The sequence below is a fragment of the Ranitomeya variabilis genome, chromosome 2 (genome assembly GCF_051348905.1).
Source record: "Ranitomeya variabilis isolate aRanVar5 chromosome 2, aRanVar5.hap1, whole genome shotgun sequence".
NCBI classification, from domain to species: Eukaryota; Metazoa; Chordata; class Amphibia; order Anura; family Dendrobatidae; genus Ranitomeya; species Ranitomeya variabilis.
In genome coordinates, this window is record NC_135233.1 from 284,016,611 (window position 1) to 284,039,416 (window position 22,806).

General features: G+C 41.5%; 1 protein-coding gene across 1 annotated transcript in view; it reads right to left on the minus strand.

Annotated features, from left to right (window-relative positions):
- The window catches only part of LOC143805567 (vascular endothelial growth factor receptor kdr-like), a 243,457-nt gene that overhangs the window by 74,758 nt on the left and 145,893 nt on the right, over positions 1-22,806 (minus strand). The window contains exons 10-12 of the mRNA XM_077285064.1: positions 17,874-18,024; positions 15,696-15,816; positions 8,124-8,235 (exon numbers count right to left, since the gene is read on the minus strand). Of these exons, the coding sequence (XP_077141179.1) occupies positions 8,124-8,235; positions 15,696-15,816; positions 17,874-18,024 (384 nt within the window). The remainder of the gene's footprint in view (positions 1-8,123; positions 8,236-15,695; positions 15,817-17,873; positions 18,025-22,806) is intronic.

Genomic DNA, 22,806 nt, shown 5'->3' on the forward strand with positions numbered 1-22,806 from the left:
CTAAAACTATTGAAAGTATTACTAATGTCATATGATCTAATAAAAAATTTAATGATCAAACTAACTCTTTAATTAAAAAAATATATTCTTTACACTACAAATCTTTCTTCAGTCTAATGAATCGAGCACCTCGCACGAGAACGAGGTGATAAATGTCCACCTTGATGAATTAAGATCTAGATTTTTTGAATGTTAAAATATTATACACAGTGATCCTGATTCATCAAGACCAATTTTTTTACAGAATCTTGATGGCGGGGTGGGGTGGAGTATGAGGCACATAATTCATTAAGAGGCTCATGCATTCTAATGAATCAAGTACGGCGTGAAGTGGTGTGCGCTTCCATGTGCGTCACTCCGTAAATCTTACTTCTAAGACTGGAGTAAGACTGGTAGTGTAAGGAAGGCCAGATTGCCTTGGGTTGCATAAAATTTGTCCGACTTTTCAAAGCTTTTTGCAACAGTATTCTGGTGTAAAAGCTTTGATAAATCAGGACTATTGAGTCTTCTGTACATATCTGCTTTTCCATTGAGCAAATATATCTGTGCATTAAGGACAACACACAGAAGGTTCAATAGGAAATACGTAAAACACATTTTTTTATTACTGATGCCAGTCGTTGATTGTGGAAGTGATGCGTGCAAATCACATTCCGACCTTTGTACTCCTCAACCATATGGAGACAGCGAAGACGCAGCTACTGCAGCCTGGAACCTATTACTGGGATACATGTATTCTCTATTATCAGCCAGGAGGTAGTAATTTCACTCTCCTCTAAAGAAACAAGCAACTAAACTGAAATCATATTGGACAAATGTGTTGTACTTTATGAAAATGTTCATGAATGAGTCAATGGGATTAACATGTTGACAATTCCAAGAATTTCCCACCCTCTACTTAATGTGATCCAGCAAGGTCCTGTACCAAAAATCCAAGTTACCTAACATTATAGAAGGGCTTATATCAATCTTCTTAAATTGTTGAACTCCCATCATGATAAGTGTTAGTTCTTTTATCACATCAAACACCTAAATTTAAACAGATGGCATTCAAGCTTCACCGATTCCGTCCTGAGTTAGATCTTCAGAGTCTCTTCTTCAATGATATTACGTCAATATGGCAGAAAGGGTATTACACTATAATTTGACTTGTTTTTTACATCCAGTGGTGTAGTATGTAGTTTTCAGGCCTGATGTAGAAGCAATACTAAGAAACAAGTCTAGTGATATAGCTTCATACAGCCAGATCACATCACTGTGCCATTAACATCATAATCATTGTGCAGTCATTCCATCTGCATATACTACTATTAATCTTCTATTATACATCAGTCCTATGGAACTTAGAGAAAGAACTGCTACTTCTACACCCCTGCACCACGTATATCTACACCAATAAATTCATTTCATTAGGATCAACTAAATTATTAATTGTGAATCCAAGCACAGGATTGCTCCGCATAGCTGTCACCGGTTCTGTTAACATAGAATCATAGAATATTAGAGTTGGAAGGGACCTCCTGGGTCATCTGGTCCAACCCCCTGCTCAAAGCAGGATTCACTAAATCATCCCAGACAGATGTCTGTCCAGCCTCTGTTTGAAGACTTCCATGGAAGGAGAACTCGCCACCTCTCTTGGCAGCCTGTTCCACTCATTGATCACCCTAATTGTCAAAAAGTTTTTTTTCTAATATCTATTCTGTGTCTCCAGTTTCATCCCATTGCTTCTAGTCTTTACTTGCGCAAATGAGAATAAAGATGATCCTATTGAACATATTGAAAAACAGCTTTTTACAACGTGTTGTGAATGTATTTTTTACAATTCATCTAGATATTTCAGGACGTGAGGAACCAAATACTAAAGGTATAAAAGGAATGGCTGACAGTTTAAAGGGGGCTTCCCAAGATTGCAAGTTATCCTTTTTCCATACTATAGGAGTTAGCTTACTAATTGATGGAAGTGCTATCACTGGGACCTCCAGCAATCCCAAGAACAGGGCGCCGAAACCTTGAGGATAGGGCACTGTAGAGCATCATCTTGAATAGAAAGGAGGTGCGCATGCTCCTCTGCTCCATAATCTATGGGACTACAGGAGATAGATTAGCAAAGTTCTCATCTGTTCGGCAAAATCTCTTTAAGGCCTCTTATATTTTGTATATAACCATGTTTAATTAATACAGCCATCAATACTTGACTGTGTTAGCACTATACTGGAAGCAAAATTATTCAGCATTAAACCATATTCCCTTATAGTAGAACTAAAAACAGTAAAATTGTACTGAAATTTGGAATTCGATGTAGCAAACTGAATTTTTTTTGTTCAGGCCTTAATTAAAAATTTACATGTGCCATGAGTCAAAAAATATGGGGGATTTGTATATCCCCACTGAAATGCATAATTACCGTAGGAAAGATACAATAACCGCCATGAATACAGTATGAGGCCATATAATACATTTTAATTCATAATCCACAGATCTTATACATCCTTTCCAAATGAAATATGAATGCAATGTTATTTTGGCAGTCTTCCATCAGAGTGATATATTGTGCATGTTATATCCATATACATACACGTTTTTTGCTTTATAGAAGTTATAACTTCAGCACATGTTTCCACCTCATCTACATTATTGCTTTCTTTATCCTTTTTTTCTCTTCACTTTTTTCCTTTCTGTAAGCAATGGAATTATACATGTGTTTTATACTTTTGTCCTTTATGTCATTTATGTATAATTTTCCTTTGTGAGATACAGTATACGGTATATCTGCATGGCTCATATTTTCCTATTCTCCTCTTTACGGAAATATGTCCTATTGTCCTGACAATCTCACTAAAACCTTAGCGAGGGTTAGACTAGAAGATGTCACATAAGTATTTTCTGAATTATATATTTTATCCTAAAAATAGTTTTGCACCACAGAACAGTCTTTTGGGTCTCTAAAGGAATATGGTCACAATTTCCAGCTGAGTAAATTTTCTATGCCAATCTCAATTCACTATTGGCATACATGTTAGTTATGGTTCGAATATCATTAGTTATGGTTATTGTAGGATAAATTCTGTTTATGAAACTGATAGGCGTTTTTATGTCATGTATTTAGTTTCCAAATTGCCTCCAATTTTCCACAAGTGTACGTAAAATGGCAAATGGAAAGTTCATTAAAGGGACACTAACGTTAAATAATAATATATTTCCCTCTTCCTCGTTTTATCCAAACAACACAAATATACACTCACCGGCCACTTTATTAGGTACACCATGCTAGTAACGGGTTGGACCCCCTTTTGCCTTCAGAACTGCCTCAATTCTTCGTGGCATAGATTCAACAAGGTGCTGGAAGCATTCCTCAGAGATTTTGGTCCATATTGACATGATGGCATCACACAGTTGCCGCAGATTTGTCGGCTGCACATCCCAAAGATGCTCCATACAAGGCAGGATGGATCCATGCTTTCATGTTGTTTACGCCAAATTCTGACCCTACCATCCGAATGTCGCAGCAGAAATCGAGACTCATCAGACCAAGCAACGTTTTTCCAATCTTCTACTGTCCAATTTCGATGAGCTTGTACAAATTGTAGCCTCAGTTTCCTGTTCTTAGCTGAAAGGAGTGGTACCCGGTGTGGTCTTCTGCTGCTGTAGCCCATCTGCCTCAAAGTTTGACACACTGTGCGTTCAGAGATGCTCTTAGGCCTACCTTGGTTGTAACGGGTGGCGATTTGAGTCACTGTTGCCTTTCTATCAGCTCGAACCAGTCTGCCCATTCTCCTCTGACCTCTGGCATCAACAAGGCATTTCCGCCCACAGAACTGCCGCTCACTGGATTTTTTTTCTTTTTCGGACCATTCTCTGTAAACCCTAGAGATGGTTGTGCGTGAAAATCCCAGTAGATCAGCAGTTTCTGAAATACTCAGACCAGCCCTTCTGGCACCAACAACCATGCCACGTTCAAAGGCACTCAAATCACCTTTCTTCCCCATACTGATGCTCGGTTTGAACTGCAGGAGATTGTCTTGACCATGTCTACATGCCTAAATGCACTGAGTTGCCGCCATGTGATTGGCTGATTAGAAATTAAGTGTTAACAAGAAGTTGGACAGGTGTACCTAATAAAGTGGCCAGTGAGTGTAGATAGATGTGGTCCAGGTGCCATGTATTTTATCTCCCTTCCCTGCTAGTACATATGGAAAAGCAGACTTAAGAAATATATTTGGGTGTAAGTTAAGTTGTAAAGCGCTGCGGAATATGTTGGCGCTATATAAATAAAATTATTATTATTATTATTATTTAAGATGCTGCACTGCTTTGTGTGGGTGATCTCAGATGTTAACATAAGCAAAGAAAACTAGTATGAAATGGATCATCAGTTTCTACCAAGGTTACTTACACATGCACAAGATGAAAACCACTTTCTTTTATTTTTGTTGTGTTACACTTTTGCTTTTTGCTTTAGTATCCTTTCAAGCTTATGTGCATTTACAGGTTTACCATGACAGAGGGGCCAGAAGGCCCCGGTGTCTAGTTTCTACTAACAGTGCAGGGGTTACATCTGTTCAGTTGAAAGTCTCTGAAGCTTTCCTGCTTTGATGATTTCAGCTGCTCAGTGTTGGCCACTCCTCTCTGCTACATATACAGTCAGTATTGTCAGTGTTAGCTTCATACTGCCTAGTGTGGAGTTGGAGGTGTTTGTTGAGGAGGCGTTTGGAGTGTGTTGCTTGGTGATTTGTCTGTGTGCATATTCTCATCCTCTCCTGTTTGGTTGTTCCTTCATTTTACTTCCCAGTGTTCCACTCTGTTGTTTGTGAGTGCATATTTGTATGATTGGTATTTTTAATTATCCATGTACGTCTTCCCTTGTTAGTCTGGTTTGTGCATTCTTATGTACAACTACTCTGCACTTCCCTGGGTGGGGGAGTGGACAAATAAGCGCTGATTCAGAAGCTCAGCAAGCTACGTGGCTTCAGCATCTTTACCATCAGAAGTAATCCAGGGAGAAGGGATAGCTAGGACACTTTTATCTTTAGGAATAGGAAAGGACCCCCTGGCCACGGGATATCAAACTACCGTCACATGACACTTAGTCTTTCCCTTTGATCTTCCTGCAGCATACCTCTTTTGACCACTGTAACTGTGACCAGAAGCAACCAGGAGCCAGAGCGGAAATCCACTGGTAAGTGCAACATTGCATAGTTGAATATTGACTTGAATAAAAAAATTAAAACTATTACATTTCCCTACCTGTTGCTTGTGACTTTCCCAGTCACCTCTACAGTCGAGAAACCTATATGATGATATCCTCACATCCCTCAGCATTCCTTGCCTCTTCTTTTTCCTAAGGCTGAATTTAAAGGTATGTGAAACAGAATGTTCTCCCATTGCAATATCCGATCTGAATGGCAGATCTCTTGACCTGGGCTAAAGCCCTCATATATGCAGGAGGGAGTTAGTTCAGTTCAGTAGAACTGTTGGTCATACCAGGCATTGTGATCTGAGCAGAGTCTGTGTGTCGGGGACCTGTGATTTTGGCTTTAGTAGTGACTGAAGTCCCAGTTTTGGCTTCAGAAAGACAAGCTGACATTGCTGTCTTATCTGCTTGTCTTGATGAAGGTGTTTTGGGTACTCCAAAATACATTACTCTCTTTTATGTAAGGCAAAGTTTCTACTAGAGACATTGTAGTTATTTCTTGATAGATGTAAATTTGTCTTTCTTAAGCCTGATGTTTGTCAGCCCCTCGTGATATCAGCCTCCATTTGTTCAACTATCAGCTTAAGTTTTGCATCAAGATGATATTAACTAATGAAAAGCTGTTACTGTCCCCTCCCAGCTTTGCCCATTTTTTCCATTACATTATTCCACAGGAATGGCACCAAAGCTATCAACATGTGTCTACCGTGAGTGTATCCCATTTCCCTGCCAAAATCAAGACCATATACAGCTAATCCAAAGAAAAGGACACAGATAAATCCTTATATCCAATGTATATTTGCAGCTTATGTCAACATAATTCAAAAGTCATAGACATCGTCCTACAGTGAAAATACTGACCATATTAGCAGTACCTATAGCTCTATTCCAAACCTTGCACTGACATACAAAACCTAAGTTGTTCCATTAAAATCCATAAATTTATTATTATTCTGACTGATCTTTTTGACGTAGAAGTCAGATTACCTAAGATGAGACAAGACATAGCACAGCCATATGCCAAATTTTTAAGTTTAAGCATTTACCACAACAGCCTCTCCCACAAAAGAGCAATCAGCACAGACACCCTCAGCTTCAGTCTTACTGACCCCTGAAACCGGTCCTTTGGCCTTCTCACATCAGGCCCGTGCAGCTTGCTGAACCTCTTTCACATACAGCCAGAAGAATGTTATGGTTTCTTGGTCCCGATTGCTTTAGTACCATGTGGAATCTCCCAAGGTATGGCATGTTGGTTGCTATTGTCCCTCTTTTCCAGTACCCATGCACCTACAAGACTTTGCATTCCTCTGTGCATGCTCCAAACCATGCCAGGCAGGGTCTTTCTGATATTGCTCATGCTAAGTTCTTCCCAGACCATAGCTGATTGGTACCTACTTGGTGAAACTTGTGTGAGGTATCTGATTCCACCTTCACATAGAAAAGTGATTGAGTGGAATGTCCCAGTATATTGGACGAGGACGGGATGGGGTGAACATTGCTTACCAGGTGAGGAAGCAGACTGCTCTTTAGTGACAAGGTGAGTATTTTTTCAATAACTTTATTTACATATAAATTACTCAAGGCAGGTGACATAGATCCTGTGGACCTCCTGGACTATGGGGTCTGCTTGTAACTGTGACCACTGTGACCCATGTAGTTATGCCATCACAGATGTCACCTAACACATCTCTTGAAAGACACGCTTAGGATGCATTTTTAATAAAGTTAAGTTTTTTAATTTATTGCAAAAGATCTTTCATTCAGAGGTATAAAGATTGAAAGATGGCAGAGCAACCCCTTAGAAATAAGACAGAAGAGAGAACACAGAATAGATTATCTGTAGTAAAGTGGTTGTTTGAAATTGTTTGAAAGCTACATGAGAAAATGCTTTAAGGATTTATTCACTACAACTGTATACGTTTGACTCATGTGTATATAAGAGAATGAGAAGAGGTAGTTACAAGGTGTGAATCTGACCGAAATAAAATACTCAGTACAAATCATTTCATAACTTTCATAAGCCTAAAAATTCAGCATTTTAAAGTGAAGCTATCACCAGAAAATAATGTACTGTTTAAATCAGGTTTTTGTATTGCATGTATTTTTTTTTTTTTCAGCTGTACGTTTTATCATATTACAATATTTAATAAAAAAATAGTATTCTTGCAATTTTCACACTGGCCACAGAGGCTTTTTTAGACTCTAACTTTTTGTCCGATCAGAAAAGATATACAGCGCTCATTTAACACTTCAATACAAAAGAAAGGGTCGGATCATTGTGACTATGTACATATGTTGTTTCCTGAAACAATAGGAAGTTTATGTCTAAAAAAGCCCAAGTTGTCAGTATGAAAATTGCAATAATTCTATTTTTTATTTTTAATAAAAATGATGATACACAGCAGGGGCAGATTTATAAGATTATCATCGCACAGGATCATTTTATTTACACACATCCAATTGTAGAAATTATTATTATTTCAAGATCTATTGATTAAGATGAACTTTTGTTCATGGGAAAACCCGTTTAAATCTAGATTTGGTCTCTACCTCAGGTTACAACATTCTCTGAGACTTTTGTCAAAAGTAGGATCTTAATATTTTCCAAGATTATACGTATGTCCTGATTAAACTGTGATATTAAAAAAGTGCTCTCGCTGCTGTATGTGACATGGATGCCACAGGGGTACTTTCCAACACTGCACAGACAGTGATAGGGGGCTCCCATGTATTGACCTGAGATACACTGTCATGTTTACATGCACTAACATGAGCACTGTACATTCTCTTTTCTTTCTTTTTTTACATTTTTGTTTTATAAAACATGTCATAGGGAAGCCAATGTTTATGAATATTCAGTCCAGAGAAGAATGCCTAAAAACACCTTTATAAATAAAATAATGTGCTACCAAAAGAATGACAAAATGATCACCTGATAGGATGAAATACATCTTTCTTTCATCTGTTCCTGCATTGTTAGATGCCATGCAGAAGAAAATTCCAGACTGGTTGCTATTAGGAGAGGTCGTTAGAGTGCTCACAACCTGCAAAACATAAAACACCGCTGACTGGCCAGGCACCAATAGGCAATGACATTTTTATATAAGTATAAGCATTGCCCATCTTCAGGGCAAAAAAGGTGGGATTCTCAGCTCCTGTATACCCTAGGCCGGATATAGAAAGGCATATTTCACAGTCAGTATACAGATCACAATGCTCGAACTGACCACAGATCTCCCAACCCAAACTCGTCAGCCGTACTTGGACTGTGATACTCGAATGTGTAAAATTGGCTTTATCTTCAGTGATTTGCTATAAACATGTGAATAATTTATCAGAGCCTGCTATGATGGGAACACTCCTATAAAACCTGTTTTAGTTTAGAGTTCTCATCCATTCCCAAAGATTCATCAGGCCTCCTTCACACGCCTGTATAAAACACATACGTGAAAAACCAGTGCCATCAGTGTATCCGCTTTTACCATCAGTCGTCAGTGTTTTTCCGGTACAGATAAAGAAAGAAATTAATTACAAAAGCTTCTCCTATACTTTGCAATGTTAAACCTGGACAGCACACAGATGGGGCACGGACTGTGCACTGATGCCATCCAAGTGCTCTTTGTGTTTTTCACAGACTCATAGACTTATACTGGCCCTTGTCATCCGTGCTATGGATATGTCTCCATGTTTTGCACAGACACAAGGTCCACGAAAAACCACAGACGTACATAGCCTAATAGGTTATAATGGGTACGTGTGGTAACTAGTGATGAGCGAGTATACTCGTTGCTCAGGTTTTCCCGAGCACGCTCAGGTGATCTCCGAGTATTTATGACTGCTCGGAGATTTAGTTTTCATTGCGGCAGCTGAATGATTTACAGCTACTAGCCAGGCTGAGTACATGTGGGAATTCCCTAGCAACCAGGCAACCCCTACATGTACTCAGCCTGGCTAGTAGCTGTAAATCATTCAGCTGCCGCAATGAAAACTAAATCTCCGAGCAGTCATAAATACTCGAAGGTCACCCGAGCGTGCTCGGGAAAACCCGACCAACGAGTACACTCATGCATCACTAGTGGTAACCATAAAAAAACCTATACAAGTACTGGAAACTCGGACCTGTGAAGGAGGCCTAATATGGCAGATTCCTTTTCCCCAAATAAGCCTTGAAACATTTTTTAGTGTTCTGTTTCCCAGGTATTCTATGATGATTTCTGCCCCAGAACAACCAGAAAATGAAGGCTTTAGCAGAAGCCTGCCTGAAAATGGCAGGGGATCTCAAGATTACCATCAGCTACCAGTGGGAGTGAGGAGGGCACTTAAAGTCAGGATATAGATAAAGGTTTTTTATCAGTATTATTATCATAACCACAATTTAATTTCATCATTAGTAAATTCTACAGATAACATTGTTACAGATGTAACAATTATACCAACATGTTCAGCCTTAATCAGGTGTTCCACTACATGAACAACTTCTGAATCTGTCAGCAGGTTTTTGTTATTTAATCTGTGAGCAGCATACTATAGGGAAAGAGAACCTGATTTCAGGGACCTGTCACTTAATAGGCAGTGTGTTGTAGTTTCAGTACAAACGATATTTTATCAGCAGGAGATTACCACTACAGGACTAGGTCTCATGTGCAGACCAGTCCATCTAATTGGTGTAAGACCATTCTCACCAATGATTAGCAGTCTGCTCACAATGCACAATGTCCTGATCTGCCAGTCAGTTGTGTGGGCGGGGTTATACAGAGCTCAATTTTCTGATCACTGCTACATCTAAAAAAAAGAAAACACTGCAGCAAGCAGCCCAATAAGTGATACATTGCTGGAATCAAGTTTTTTGAGACTACATCATTATGCTCTCAGACTTTATAGGAAAACAATGATAAGTCTAAAATGGATAATCAATATCCATATTCGCGCTGATGAAAAACCCCAATAGCAAGAAATAAAATGAAATGAATCAGTGCACAAAATGCTAAAACATCAAAGTTCATCTCATATGGACACCTATTTTGTTAATAGGCCTGATACTGGGTGGAAAAATAGCAGAGTGTTCTAATTGTCAATAAAGGTCTTACCCAGAGAAGACATTCATGTCAGTAGGGAGGCTGCTTGATTGAAGACTGTAATCCCCAGCAGCGGTTGGTACTGTTGTACTGAAGACTGTGATGAACGATTCTGCTCACATGCGGCAGCTGCCCCGGCCGGTGGCGCTGGGAAAGGACCTGCGTGCCGGTGTGTGTAATGTGACCGCTCACGTGACTAGAAGTGCAGTACGGATGGTGGTAGGGACCAAAAGTAAGCTTATTTTTGGTCCCTACCGCCATCCGTACTGCACTTCTAGTCACGTGAGCGGTCACATTACACACACCGGCACGCAGGTCCTTTCCCAGCGCCGCGTTCACTCCGCGCACCTAGGAGGACATCGGCCTGCCTGCATGAGTGCACACCGCTACATGTGTCAGCTCTGCTAAGCGTTACGCTGCCGCCGGCCGGGGCAGCTGCCGCATGTGAGCAGAATCGTTCATCACAGTCTTCAGTACAACAGTACCAACCGCTGCTGGGGATTACAGTCTTCAATCAAGCAGCCTCCCTACTGACATGAATGTCTTCTCTTGGTAAGACCTTTATTGGCAAATTAGAACACTCTGCTATTTTTCCACCCAGTATCAGGCCTATTAACAAAATAGGTGTCCATATGAGATGAACTTTGATGTTTTAGCATTTTGTGCACTGATTCATTTCATTTTATTTCTTGCTATTGGGGTTTTTCATCAGCGCGAATATGGATATTGATTATCCATTTTAGACTTATCATTGTTTCTTACACAATCATTGGTGGCGATTGTTATATTCGCAGCAGGAGCAATTACCCCTATAATACTCGGCGCCACTCAGTCTTTTATTATTACTTTATAGGAAAAACCTGCTGACAGTTTTTCTTTAAATAACTTAGTTCTACTAAAATAAAAATAATGTATACTCAACTCCTGTACTCACGATGCTCCAGTGATGTCAGGGCTAAGGTCTCCTGGGGCTTGCATGACATTGTTATGTCATGTGAGCCCTGCAGCCAATCAGATGTCAACAATGGGCTGTAGTATGGAAGTAGTGAGAGCACAGAAACCTAGTAGTAGTGTCTAATTGGCTGAAGGGCTCATGTGATGATGGAAGAATGCCGGTATAGAAAGCGAGTACATGTTACTTTTATTTTATAAGGGGCACTGCTTTACTTAAAATCGGGTTGTCTAGTTAGTGGACAACCCCTTTAAATGGTAGATTGATCCTAATTGTGGGTTAAAATGCCTAAATGATTTAAACTAATATTCAATTTCCCTTTTCACAAGACATTGAAAGTAAACCAGGTATCCTATTATACAGATATCTACACAGCTGGTCTTCAGCTGTGTCAGCTTTACTTTGCATATGCTCAGAATTTTCCAGATTTTTTCATGAAATTCTACCGATATAAACAGGGAAGGGGGTGCTTTAAGCAAGGTGGTGACTTGAACACCATGTTCCTATCATGATTTATTACTGGTGGAAACCTTAGTAGGAAGGTAGATTGTATAGCAGCAAGCCTAGATGACGAGGCAGTTAGTAGATTAGAGGCTTTCACAATTTTTATTACGAAACAAGCCCAGCAAATGTAATAGGTTGAACAGTGCATGTTTAGCTGTATTTACATAAGCAACTATTAGCACTGTGTGTATGGGGATGAACAAGTATTACAACAATTGTTCAAATCCGTACAGTTGGAATTATTGTCAGCATCATATCTCTGTTTACATGTGGGAATGTGCTGCCAACCAATTTTTAAGTCGAGAAATGAGAGTTTGCTCGATTGTTAGCTAGGCACTGGGTATGTATACATTGGCTGTAATTGGGAATGAAGATTCCTAAGAACTTTTATTTTGCCAATCATCAACTTGCATTCTTAAAGGGGATATTCTCAAGTTTGACATTTTTCCTTTATTTCAATAACTTCCTGATCACTGGGAGTTTGATCACTGTGGCACGCACCAATTCTGACAATTGGGGCTCTGAAGAGCCCTGGCTAAGCGGAGCGGTAGTCAATCATGAACAATGCTGCTCCATTCATTTTAATGAGAGTGCTGGAGTTTGCTGATCGTCAGCACTTCCATTAGAATGATTGAAGCGGCAGTGCGTATGATTAAGCACCTCTCTTATAGGAGTGGTGGAGGTGATGTTCTACTACTTTACACCCCAAATAGTTATATGTGGTTAAATGTATTTTATGTTGATGTATGTTAACTCAGAGTAAAACCCTTTGGGGCTGCAGTCTAGCCTAGATAGGGCTAACTGTAATGGCCGGCCCAGATTAGGGAGGAGGATCTAGAGTTATTGACAAGTTCAGGAAGTGTCAAGGGCAACTGGAAAAAGAGTGATGAAGTGACAGCATCGGTCACAGGCAATAGACAGCTAGGGACAGCATGAGCCTATTACTCGGGGCAGTGTATTGCCACAAAACCCTTCCATGCGAGTCTGTCTGTCGGCCTGGGAACCTTGAGATGCACATCAAGGCCCTTGGGTGTACTAAACCTGAGGAGCTGTATGGAAAGATGTACTCAAACACTCAGAGACGGAAGGTGATGGAATCCAGGTGCACTGCTAGTGGTAGATAAGAATTCCTAGTGATAGAAGAGTTAGCAAGAGGGATGCTCTGCCCATGCTGAGAAATATGGCTGAAGCTAAGTCTGTTACCTGTGGTAAAGATTTTAACCCATTGAGCCCTATGCCTGATTGTAATGACCGTAAGCTGCCAAGTAAAAGTTAACCGTTTTAACAAATTCAGTGTCCCCTGGATTGCTTGCTGCAAAGGTTCTGGAAGATAAAAACCTGGAGCCAGTGGAGGCCTATATGCCACAAGTAAGTGTGATGCACCCCACACACAGCAGCACACCGGGATGGGGACACGATTTGTCTATAGGGTGCCAGAGTGTGTAGAAGCAGCAGCTCGCCCACGACTACCTTACTTAGGCACCTTACACTCCATTCAGCCAGGGCTCTTCAAAGCCCCAGTTCTCAAGATTGAATGGGGCCCCAGTGGTTGGACCCCTAACAATCAGGAAGTTATCCCCCTTTCTCATGGATAAGGAAAAACTTTCAAACCTGAGAATACTCATTTAAGATTAGAGATAGAACAGACTACTAGCTTTAAAAATAAAGGTTCCCAACTAACTAAGAAGACCAGAGGTACCTTCCCTATTTAAACCATAAATGATGTGCTAGGTATCTGCTCCATGATGGAATTCTGCTTCCTTATATATTTTTAGCATGGGATCTTTGCATGACCTGCAGGTTTTGCTTTAGCTGTACATGAGTGTGATAGTTACCTCTTATAACATGTAGAAATATAGAAATGTCATAGCAATGCAATATTACTTAAAGGCATGCCAGAATAAGAAAAATAGCACACTATAAAGATGCAGAAAACAAAACAGACTGATACACAGATACATTTGGTTAGGACTTCAAATTATATATTATTATCATTAAAAAAATAGAGTGCCCCCATGTTACATTCCATAAAACAGATGTTAGAGACCAAAAATAAACAAGAATGTCCGTCCTCTGTAGACTGCCAAACCATATTCTTATCATTTAAAAGTTGTTTAGATTGCTCTCTAGTGTCACAGGCAGTCATTAATGTTTCCCAGTAACTCTTAAAGAGGATCAGTCAGCTGTCTAGTCAGTAAATACTTGTAATCATCATGGAAAACTATTCTGTAAGTTCTTTCCTTGGCGCTCTGAGTTGTCCCGTTACTATGTTTCCCCATTAGAAGCTTAGGAATAAGTTGACAGCTTGGTATTACCAGTTGTAGGTGTGTAGGTGTGTGCCTACACACTGACACTGTCTAATCAGTGCTCCCAGGGTCCGACAGTGCAGAAACACCCCCCAACCGGTAACACCAACCTGTCAATTTATACATACATTTCTAGGAAGAATAACATTGGAGGAATTATACAACACAGAGTTATAAGACTTGTCATAATATGTGGAGTCTAACTATCCTGGAGTATGTGAGAGCGGCAGGGGAGATTCCCTTTAACCATAAGATCATGCAGGGGGTCTCAACGCTATCCCACTGCCTCCCAGTCCTCAGTAAGAACAAATTCTCTTCACATTTGCATTAGGATTCTCTGTCTTAAAACAAACATGTCAGGAGAGGTGACAAATTTTCTTTAAGAAACCATAAAAAATGTTAGAAAATCTGAGCGTTTGGAAAGAATCAACGTTGCCCTGCAACTAAAGCATTATTATTATTATTATTATTATTATTATTATTATTTATTTTATAGTGATCTGCCAGGACCCCATACATAAAGTACATAACAATCATTTGCCAATACAAAGTAAGGTACAAAGCAAGTTTAACTAGACACTAAGTGACAGACAGGTACAATGGGACTGAGAACCCTACCTGCGAAGGCTTACAGTCCACACGGTATGGACCTCATCAGAAGAATAGCTCTAATGTCCCAAAAAGTTTTTTTCTTTTTTTTTGTATTCATTAACTATTTCCAACAATAAAGAGATTAGGTTGTTTGTAAATAGTGATGAGCGAATGTGCTCGGATAAGGTGCTATCCGAGCATGCGCGTGTGTTAACCAAGTGACTGGCGTGATCGAAAATGTTCGAGTCCCTTAACCGAGCACCATCACTCATCACTATTTGTAAATTAAATGTAGTCTGTCTAAGGTGTTAGTTTTAGCCCAGCATTGTTTTGCAATAATTTTGCACAGTTTCTGAATGTTCTAAAAGTCTTTTTAATGACAAAATATGAATTTAGGGCACAACACCAGTGACTGGTCTTCCACATGCTAGTTTTCCACTTGTAACACATTGTTTCCACAGTATTCTGTATACACTGAATTTTACAGTAGATAGTTAAAATAGTCATATAAAGTGGTTCCTTATCACCAATCGATTGCTTATATGGAACTTGACAGAGCGACTGACATCCCGGTGTGTGCCAGAAAAGCAGGGAGGATAAGAAGAGGGACTTCTTTTTAACATCTCCCTGCTCTTCCTGCACAACACTGCTGTGGGAGTGATATCAGCGCTGATGGAATGATTTTCTGTGGTCCTGGACCAGTCTGGGTGCCAACATGTACACATTATTATTATTTATTAATATTATTATAGCGCCATTTATTCCATGGCGCTTTACATGACATTAATTTCATTCATTTAAAACATTCTGAAAGAGAAAATAGTGACCGTACCGAGACATTTGAAAACGGTATTTGGATGCTGATAAAGTGCTCCTAAGACTTTGGAGAGATACAGGTACTGTCAGGTTCCCTTTAAGGAAGAGTACAAGATATGACAGGATATCACTTATGTGATTCACATAGCACATAGCTAGCCTTCACTAGAATTTTAAAACCTTTCTTGGCCAAATATCAGTAAAATGAGATGCTAGTCACATCTCAAGAACGTTGCTGGTTCAGGAAAACCTAAACTTACCTTATTTTTTTCTTCAGATGTTGCTTGAATTTTTTCAATAAGTGGTCTTGTCTCATTGTCATTTTTGTCAATTCCGTCAGATAAAATAGGAATCCTTTGCTCTCTAGCATCCTCTTTACATCTAACAAAAAAACAACAATGAACTAAAAGTTCTATTGCTACAATTACTGATATGGATGGGGTGATAAATTATTAAAACGCAGAATCAATGGTCTTGTCTTAGGGTACCTTTACACAGTGCAATTTTGATCGCTACGACGGCACGATTCGTGACGTTGCAGCGTCGTATGATTATCGCTCCAGCGTCGTAGACTGCGGTCACACGTTGCAATACACAGCGCTGGAGCGATAATTTCATGACGTATTTGCGATGTAGAAGCCGTTGGTTACTGTGCGCACATCGTATACAACCTGTGTCACACGATGCAATCATGCCGCCACAGCGGGACACTAGACGACGAAAGAAAGTTTCAAACGATCTGCTACGACGTACGATTCTCAGCGGGGATCCGGATCGCAGTAGCGTGTCAGACACAACGATATCGTAAATGCATCGCTGGAACGTCACAAATCGTGCCGTCGTAGCGATCAAAATTGCACTGTGTAAAGGTACCCTTACACCTTTACAATTGATTGCTCTCAGTAAAGACAAACAAAATAACTCTGCCTATCTTTGCTTGCTTTGTAACATTGGGCATCCTATTTTTGTTACTCATTAAATGGAATAATATCCAGAAGATTATTATTTTGTTTCTTTTACTGAGAGCAAGCAATCTTTTTTCAACTGGCTAACATCATTCCAAAAACGTTTTTTCAAAAACATTTATGTTGAATGGTCTAAAATTAGAAGGATCGTCCACATCTTAGATCTTTAAATGAGAATTTCTACAATCAGTTATTTACTTTCTTAAGGAAGTGTCCCTCTTGCCAGCATGTCTATGATCTATTAATGTCCGACAGACAATACACTTACAGTTATCATGTCATGACTTTGATTGCTTTTCCTGGAAATAGGAAAACATCAGATGTATGAGACAACTACTCATCTAGAGCCTTTGATAATTTCATTAGGCTTTGTAACAATCAGAAGGCTCTTCAGTAGAATCGAAATCGGAAAAGAAAGACTCAATAACTGGTCCGACCTTTAGTAAGTAGAAGTCAGGGATTTAAGAGGAAGCAAGCTAAATCAGCATTTGGTTGTAAAGAACAATAGGCTCAAGCTGATTCTCCTTCTGGGTCTGAAAAGAGACAGAGAGAAGAAGAGGAAACCGGGCAAGGGGAGGAAATAAAGCCATGCGTCATATCACTTAGAGGTCTTAGTAGGATTTCTGTGAGCAAAAGATAAGGCTGTTATAACCACAATCATAACCTTATCCTTACTATACAAAAATGTCACACTGGATACAAACGCACACCCTCTGTCCTTGTGTAAAGTTTTATGCAATACCAATAGAAAATAGGCAGAACAATCACAGTAAATGTAGTAATGGAAAGTCCATCAGATATTATTTATGAACATGAAATTAATGGAATTGCCCAAAATAAAAAAGTCCATTTCTATATGTCCTAGAAGGGAATACTGAATGAATACAAGGGGTCCGTTGTTCATCTCTTGGATAGAGTGGAGACATGATGTTATAAAGAGCATTTCTTGCTTTGGAGAACCTGTCCTGTCCTACACTGTACAGATAACCTACTGATATGAATGGTTATAGTATATATGGTGTGCTCCAGGGAAATTAAATATTTACTATCTGGTTCGCCACAGATTAAAGCTGATCATTTTTGGTCAAGGAAAGGCAGACACATTGTGATCAGTTTATTGTATAGGAACCCTTATGATAGGAAAGGTACGCAGATCTTCAGCTCTGCATTGAATGCATGGAATGTAAATCGCACCGTAGGTTTATTGAAAATGTCCAGATCATGACCCGCATGTTGTAAAACAAAGACTAATAGTTCATTCCACTGTGTACACATTACATACAATCAAGGTTGGAAAAAATGTTTTTCCCTTGGGTTTTTTGATTGCAAGCTGCATGAAAAAGGAAATGAGGGGAAGCGATTTTTGTTTGTACAAAGACATTTAGCCTAATGTATCCAGTCTGGAATTTCTTTCTAAAATCCACCGTTTTTTATAGAATATTTTTAAAAGCTCTGTAGGGATACATTGCTTACCTTCTGCTTGTCCTTGGACATGGCTGCCATTCCCAGGTGATTGTGGGAGGAGGATTTCCATAAACCGTACACTGGAAGCGTTGAGACTCGCCAAGTAGAACTGGTTCCACCCTGTAAAAGTCTGTCTCCTTTTCGTAGATGGAAGGCTTAACTACAAAAGAAGACAATAAGGTAGCAGGGTCATTTACATATACGGTGTTAGGGTTGGCGGAACGCACCGAATATATATTTATTAGAAGTAGTTGGTGCATTCGCAACCCAGGATCCACCTTGCAGGAAAGAACCTGCTGCTAGATATGGCGGTACAATATAGTAGTATAAACGAACTCTGTTACTTCACAGAGTCCGTTAGTAAAGAGAATGCTGTACCCTGTTAGCTTCACAGAGGAACACAGCTACTTAGTAGAGCAGATGGTGGTCATGCAGTCAAATGCAAACACTCAGCTCCTCTCCGGTGGAGCCGGAATTCTGATGGCTATACGCCAGCCCTGAATCCACTCACATGAAACTCCTCGCCAGAGGTGCCAGCATTTTACGGGCTTATTTCAGCCGGGTCCCTGAATAAACATAAAAACACACACACACACCAGAACCTTTTATAGCTGCAGCAACTTCAGGACCTTCCAAGAAGGACCAATGGAAGACTTCCACAAAACTTGATCAGGTACATGACCTTCCTGGAGGACCAATGGAAGATGCTGCAGTACCTGAGCATGTGACCCTTGATCTCCATTGAGAGATCTTACCCTGGGCATGCTCAGTGTGTGCAAAGCAGGACTTAGTCCCAGAAAAGCCTGCTCGCCGCAGACCAGTGCAGGGTACAATAGCAGAGCCTGGAGAGGCAGCGGTAACCCTTTGCACAGTACCAGATTCAGTGAGACGCTGGGACCGACGTCTCCGCTGAGCAGGCTCCACTGCGGCCGATACAGAATGGGAGACCGCAGCAGACATGGCTCGAGATTCCCCCTGTGCAGTGGCGGGAACTCGACTCCTGACATACGGTATAGACCAAAAGTTTGGACACACCTTCTCATTTAAAGATTTTTTTCTGTATTTTCATGACTATGAAAATTGTACAATCACACTGAAGGCATCAAACTATGAATTAACACATGTGGAATTATATACTTAACAAAAAAGTGTGAAACAACTGAAATTATGTCTTATATTCTAGGTTCTTCAAAGTAGCCACCTTTTGCTTTGATGACTGCTTTGCACACTCTTGGCATTCTCTTGATGAGCTTCAAGAGGTAGTCACTGGAAATGATTTTCACTTCACAGGTGTGCCCTGTCAGGTTTAATAAGTTGGATTTCTTGCCTTATAAATGGTGTTGGGACCATCAGTTGTGTTGTGCAGAAGTCTGGTGGATACACAGCTGATAGTCCTACTGAATAGACTGTTAGAATTGTATTATGGCATGACCGCGTATCGCCAATGCAGGATCCTTTCAGTCATGAATCCTCAACCCCAACTACCTTGCTCCCTTTTAAACCATACCCTTTTAACTACCCAATGAATTGACACGAAGACATAAATTTCTTTTGGATAATTTGGCCACAGCGGCCATTTTATTAACAAACAAATACATTAATAACAACATGTAAACATTGTAAATATAAAACCTCGAGGGGAGGGTTCTTGGAGCAAAAAATCTGGCTCATAATAGGCCGAAAGCCCACCACAAAATTTAACCAAAAACACGTATTTACCCTCAGCCGTAACCACCAGCTCGAGGGCACCATGTAACCCGTTTCGGGCAAACCAACCCCAAAGCTCCCGAGGTAAACACCCCGTCCAGAGCCTGTAACAAAAGCCAGATCAACCCTATAAGCATCATCACCAACTCCAAGAACCCCACCCCCCGCCACACACGAACAGCCCTGACCACCTCAGGCTCGTGAGTGCCCCACCACCGCCAAAGCTCTTTCTACACCTTCCTGTAGACCGAGCGCCCATAAATCCATACCTATCTCGTTAAGATGCACTCCATCATCTCGCCAGAAATTCCCGACCCCGGCCTCCAGCTCAAAGTGTCTAACGGCAATACCACCGTGCCGCGACACAAAACTTGCCACCGACCTATTCAATTTCACCCTGGCCCTGTTAATCCCTTTTTGGGAACGGGCCTCCCGCCACCTCCGGCGTGGCACAATGTCCGACCACACCGTCAGAATACCAGGAAAAGAAACCCACAGTCTCAAAAAATTGAAACGGATATCCCGAATCAATTCCCTCACTGGTTTTGCCCCCAAATCGTTACCTCCCAAGTGAACCACCAAGATGTCCGGGGGGCGATCCAAGTGGGTGGCACGGGAGAATTCTGACAACAAGCTACGCCACAACATACCACGACGACCCATCCAACGAATAACCACTACCTCCCGACCAAAACCCAGTTGCCTACCATTCGACCTAGCGTCAGCCCGGAGGGCACCCCAGTAAACAAAAGAGTGTCCAACAATCCAAGCCAAGGAGGGGGGCCGACCTGTAAAACATAACCACAATTAACAAACACCAAAAAACACACCCCAGCTTTGCCGAATCAATGTCGCACATAAGACAGGTAACGATTAGAACTCCACCTGCCTATTTTCTTAATCACCTCCGGCCCCAGGCCCAAACCATCGGCCTCGGACGCAGCCCCAATCCGAAAAGAGTGCGAACCGAAATTTTCCGGATTAACACCCAGATATTCCAAGCCTCTCTTCAAAATAGCTACAAACTGGAAACGTGACAGAAAATCCCCTCCTTGGTGTTGTAACAAAGGACCAGACCTGACCAGGCACAAACTCCAATATGCCTCCAAACAGTGTTGCGGGCACATCACGCTACCATCCACCCTTCCTAAAACTACCTTCTTTCCCCTGCCCAGCTGATCCGTCTTTGATTGCCTTATCCAGAAAGCAATACCACCATCCCAAAAAACCATATCTTCCGCCAAAAGACCACCTGACCTGTCCCTGCTCGGGTAAACCAATTCCCCCAAACGCAAGGCACCAAAAAACGCTAAAGAAAAAGCCAAACGAAACAGTACCACCTCAAACTGAGAAGAACAAATGAAAACCAAGGCCTCGCCTAACCGCTGCAACATTCCAAAAGAAATGGGCCTACGCTTATCAAAAGTTACATTACCCTTACGAAAACCCTTCAACGCCTGCCGTATCACAAAGTCTTTCGTAACGTCCCTTAACCCTTGCAGCTGAAAACCGAAAACCAAACCTGCAATGAACTTATTCAACCTAGACACAGACCAACCCCATTCCACCACCTTACCTATCAGGGCCAATAATGCCATTGTCCTATCGCCATCAGACTCAGTCGGGCCACATTGAGCCAACCAACCTTCCCACATAGCCCAGGATGCCGTGTAATCTAACCAAGTCCTATTTGACACTGAAGCTTGAATCAGTCGGCCTCCCGTTCCGTAACAACCTGCCACAGATGCAAAGGACATGCCGCTCCTGTCGCCTCTGAATCTGGAGCCAATTCCCGGAAACGGTCCCACTGCAAACGAGACAAAGCGTCAGCTATGTTGTTTTGAACGCCTGGCACGTGCACTGCCGAAATCCATGCATTCAACTCCAAGCATTTCAACACCAATTCCCTAACCAGCCTGATTACTGGGGGGGAAGAAGAAGATAAGCTGTTAATCACAGACACCACGCTTATCGCAATGAAAACGGACGCGCCGGTCCCTAAAATTGTCGCCCCAAATAAACACCGACACCACAATTGGAAACAGTTCTAGCAACGTCAAATTCTTGGTAAGCCCCCTCTTTTTCCAATCTTCAGGCCACACACCCATACTCCATTTGCCTCCACAATAGGCACCATAACCAACTCCACCCGCTGCGTCCGTGTAGATCTCGCAGTCAAAGGCATTGACATCCTCCCACTGAATAAGCGACCTGCCGTTATAGCTTACCAAAAAACGTTGCCAAACAAGAAGGTCATCCTTATGCTCTCTACCCAAACGGATAAAATGGTGGGCTGACCGAACTCCAGCAGTCGCCCTGGACAGCCTGCGGCAAAAAATCCTGCCCATCGGCATAATACGGCAAGCAAAATTCAGGCGGCCCAGCAACGACTGCAACTCCTTCAAGGTTGCCTTCCGCAATTTACTGATCCTGTCCACCTCCTGCTTAAGCAACAGCAATTTATCGTCAGGCAACCTACATTCCATTTTTTCGGAATCAATGAGAATCCCTAGAAAACTCAAAACCTTGCAGGGGCCCTCCGTTTTATCCTGCGCCAAAGGAACACCAAACTGTCCGGCCACCCATTCCATGGTGGCAAGTAGATGACCACACACCGCAGAATCCGGTGGACCAACAAACAAAAAATCATCCAAGTAGTGGCTGACAGAAGGAACGTCCGAAACGTCTCTCACTACCCATTCCAAAAAGGTACTGAACGTCTCAAACAATGCACACGAAATCGAGCATCCCATGGGCAAACACCTATCCAAGTAAAAACCCCCTTCCCAACAACAACCTAACAAAGGAATGCTCTGCGGGTGCACCGGCAGAAGCCGAAAAGCCGACTCGATGTCTGTTTTTGCCAACAAGGCCCCGGGCCCGTACCTGCGCACCCACTTTACCGCCGCATCGAAAGAGGTGTAAACAACAGAACACAACTCTTCCGCAATCCCGTCATTAACCGACGCACCCTTGGGATAAGACAGGTGCTGAATTAGCCGGAACTTATTCGGCTCCTTCTTAGGCACCACCCCAAGCGGGGAGACAATTACGTCAGCCATAGGCAGCGAACTAAACGGCCCCGCCATTCTTCCCAATTCAACCTCTTTTGCCAGCTTAGCCGAAACAATCTCCGAATGCAAACTAGCCGATCTCAAGTTTTTCGTAGAAAAAGGGACAACATGCGTCGGGTGAGGGATCTTAAACCCCTCAAGAAAACCTTCTCTAATAACCT